The 3,559-nt window shown below is 45.7% G+C and overlaps 1 protein-coding gene across 1 annotated transcript; it reads left to right on the top strand.

The window, feature by feature from the left end:
• Window positions 1–2,318: 2,318 nt before the first annotated feature.
• On the top strand, window positions 2,319–3,266 carry LOC101638601 (putative olfactory receptor 3A4). The gene has a single exon (XM_004707288.1). It carries the CDS (start codon window positions 2,319–2,321, stop codon window positions 3,264–3,266), a length of 948 nt encoding a protein of 315 aa, XP_004707345.1.
• The last annotated feature ends 293 nt before the right edge of the window (window positions 3,267–3,559 follow it).

Genomic DNA, 3,559 nt, shown 5'->3' with positions numbered 1-3,559 from the left:
GGGAGTGTCTCTGATCAAGAAGACACCACAAACCTTCATCTTCTTTTACTGTGATGAAGCCATGAAACTGGAAAACATTCACAGTCAGGATACTGTAGATTGGATGGTTTTATGGGAGCAGAGAAAAAGTAAGGAATATGATCAAGACTAGAAAGAAATAAGGTTTGAGGAAAGTTAAGGTTGATTGGGAGGAGGATGTTAGGGAACCTTGTGATGTGATGGAGAGGACACTGTCCCAAGAATGACAGGCGGCAATGCTGAACCAGGCTCCACCTCGACTCTGTCCCATGCTGCAGGCAAGACTAGAAAATCGCATGTCTCTGTTCCTCTGCCCTCTCTTCCCATCCCAATAGTATTGGCTGGACTAAACTAGAACCCAAAAGTCCCACCTTGTCCCAAATACGATTCTGCACTTTGACTGTATGAAATTCAGTTAGTCTCTGTAAAAGGCAGTGAGCATACTAGTACACAATGAGTGCTGATGATGTTTTGGTTACAAAAATGGGTGAATGTTACCATATCCAAGAAGAAAACACTTTTAGAAACATTGTAATGATAACTAGAGATCATTATGCAAGGGCAGGTGTTTATCTGCCTCTGGCTCCCTCTAGAATTATTAACATTTCTGAGGCCTCTAGGGGTAAAAATAAGGTGGAGGAAAATCTCAATGTGAAACTGATGTAAGCCACATTGTTCCTCTCATCTCTCTTTCTCTTCTTTATAAGCCACCCCCTCTGTAGGAACTACTAGGCTATGTGGCTGTCCTTTTTTCCTGCCTGGGAAGTGTCTGACTGTCCCCTTGGTTGGGTGAGTGCCTTCCCAAGACCCTCACTGTAGTCTTGGTTTCCATGCATGCTGTTTACCCTCTCAGTTCCAAAAGCTTCTCTCTTCCTTGAAAGAGATCCAGTGGGAGTTAAATGTCTAAATGTAAGGGAAGAGAGAGACAGAGAGCGCTATTTCAAGTCTGGATAACTGAAAAGATGGCAATTGACTACCCAAAATAGTTAAGTCAGGAACAGACTGAGAATAAAGAACATTCAGATTTGGAGAGACTGAATTTAAGGGGATGGCGACAGATAGATAGTAGTTGACCCATGTGATCTTATGGGCATTTTTTTTGCTCAACCTTCAATCTGATCATCCTGCAGTGCCTTCCTCTGTCCCTGCTGTTCATTCCATGGGTATATCCAAATTGACTCATTCGGTATACAGAGCAGACTAGATGTGAGTGACTTAAATATCCACATACCTCTGTCATCACCACAGCTTGAGACAGACCAATATGGACTTTGTGAACGCACATCAGGGATGGGAAAAGGAAAGCATTATGTAAGTGATCAGGGATGCAAGCAGTTCCCAACACTGTAACAAACTTAGAACTTATCTATTCATCATGTCCACAGTAGTATGTGTGCCAGATGGGCATGTAATAAGAGCCTAGATCCAAGAGCAAGTGGCAGTGGAATTGGAGGAAGCAGGGAATTCATGGAATTGATATTTGCTTTATTAAGACTAGTTGTGTGAGCCAGGAAAGAAGTTTAACTGAGAGCTTGAATCTTGAATCTCTCACTCTAGTCAGAGGTGCTCTTCTTACTTCAAAAGCTTTTCTGACTCCATAAAAGATCGATACTTGGATTCCCAAATTTCTCAGGCTCTCCTACTATTTCGAAATCGAACGAATTGGTAATTACCAACTGAAGAGCTGGGGATGTCCTCAATGACATCTCCTCCCTTTGTGATGCACTCACGATTTTCTGGAAAGTCCAGATCAGGTCTCGTCGTTTCCCATGGTTACACAGATTAACCTCTTACTTAATAGTCTGGGAAATGACAGCCATCTCATTACTGCCATCAGACACGATGCACATGGAGGTTCCAGGGACGCAAGTTAAGAAGAGCATGACTTTAGTCTTCTTCCCGTTTTAAAGCCTCCATTTCATCCTCTGGGATCCTATCCCCAAACTATGCTTAAGCCGCCATCTGCAGGCTTGGGCTTTCTTCTTAAAACTCTGGCCTCAGGAAAATAATCTCCCCCTTTAACTTACAAATGTCACATTTATTTCCCTTTTTATATCCCTTAATTTAGCTCTGTTTAATTCTATCCAACCCCACTGTTCTTACCCCTTGTGAGTCAGATTTTTCAACTACTTTCCTACTGTGTCTCGACCTCTCACTTTGTTTTCCTTCAGTGTTATTTTGTTCTTACAGCCATCCTCTTTTCCCGGATATTAGCACCGGCAGATTCTAAAGAGCTCCTTCTCCTATTTCCATTGACACCTCCTGGCCTCGCTCAGTTCTACTGCTGGAAGAAGAAGCCCATGGATCTGGGAGCCCCAGGAAATGGTTCTGTGGTGATTGAGTTTGTCCTCCTGGGTCTAACAGAGGCTCCCGCTCTTCAGCCCATCCTCTTTGGCATTTTCCTTCTTGCTTACATAATTACTGTTGGTGGAAATTTCAGCATCCTGGCTGCCATTCTCATTGAGCCCAAACTCCACACCCCTATGTACTTCTTCCTGGGGAACCTGTCGCTGCTGGATGTTGGATGCATCACCGTCACTGTCCCTGCCATGTTGAAGCATCTGCTGTCCAGTGACAGGCGCATTCCCTATAGACTCTGCCTCTCACAGCTCTTCTTCTTCCACCTCCTGGCAGGGACAGACTGCTTCCTACTGACAGTCATGGCCTATGACCGCTATCTGGCCATCTGTCAGCCCCTCACCTACAGTACTCGCATGGGCTGGGGAATCCAACGAACCATGGTGGCCATGTCCTGTGTCTTTTCCTTCTGCAATGCATTGACCCAAACGGTTGCTTTGTCCACTCTTCAATTCTGTGGCCCTAATGTGATCAATCACTTCTACTGTGACCTCCCACAGCTCTTCCAGCTCTCCTGCTCCAGCACCCAACTCAATGAGAAGTTGCTCTTTGTAGCAGCAGCCTTCATGGGCGTTGCCCCCTTGGTCCTCATCACTGTGTCCTATGCCCATGTGGTGGCTGCTGTGCTACGGATCCGCTCTGCCGAGGGCAGGAACAAAGCCTTCTCTACATGCAGCTCTCACCTCACTGTGGTGGGCATTTTCTATGGGACAGGTGTCTTCAGCTACATGAGGCTGGATTCAGTTGATGCTTCAGACAAGGACAAGGGAATTGGCATCCTGAACACTGTCATCAGCCCCATGCTGAACCCACTCATCTACAGCCTTAGGAACCCTGATGTACAGGGGGCCCTGCGGCGGGCACTCATGGGGAGATGGTCCTCCACGTGAGGCTTCCTTCCTCTGGTATGAAGAATGGCATTGCTCGACTTACTGCTTTCTGAGAGGTATTGTGATTAGTGCAAAGGGAGTTTGGCTATGAGGTCAGAGACTGGTCTGTGAAGGAGAATACAATAAAAGTGATCATCAAAAAGTAAACCCATTGCCCTTGGAGTTGATTCTGACTCATGGCAACCCATGTGTGTTCAGTGTAGAAGTGCATTCCATAGGGGTTCTTGGTTGCAGTCTTGATATCAGCTCCCCAGGCACTTCTGGATGGGTTTGAAACATCAACCTTTAGGTTA

This window comes from Echinops telfairi, unplaced genomic scaffold (genome assembly GCF_000313985.2).
Source record: "Echinops telfairi isolate 266 unplaced genomic scaffold, ASM31398v2 ScPeMD7_7458;HRSCAF=8496, whole genome shotgun sequence".
NCBI lineage: Eukaryota > Metazoa > Chordata > Mammalia > Afrosoricida > Tenrecidae > Echinops > Echinops telfairi.
The sequence above is the reverse complement of the archived record's forward strand: the minus strand, read 5'-3'. Positions and strand labels throughout refer to the sequence as shown.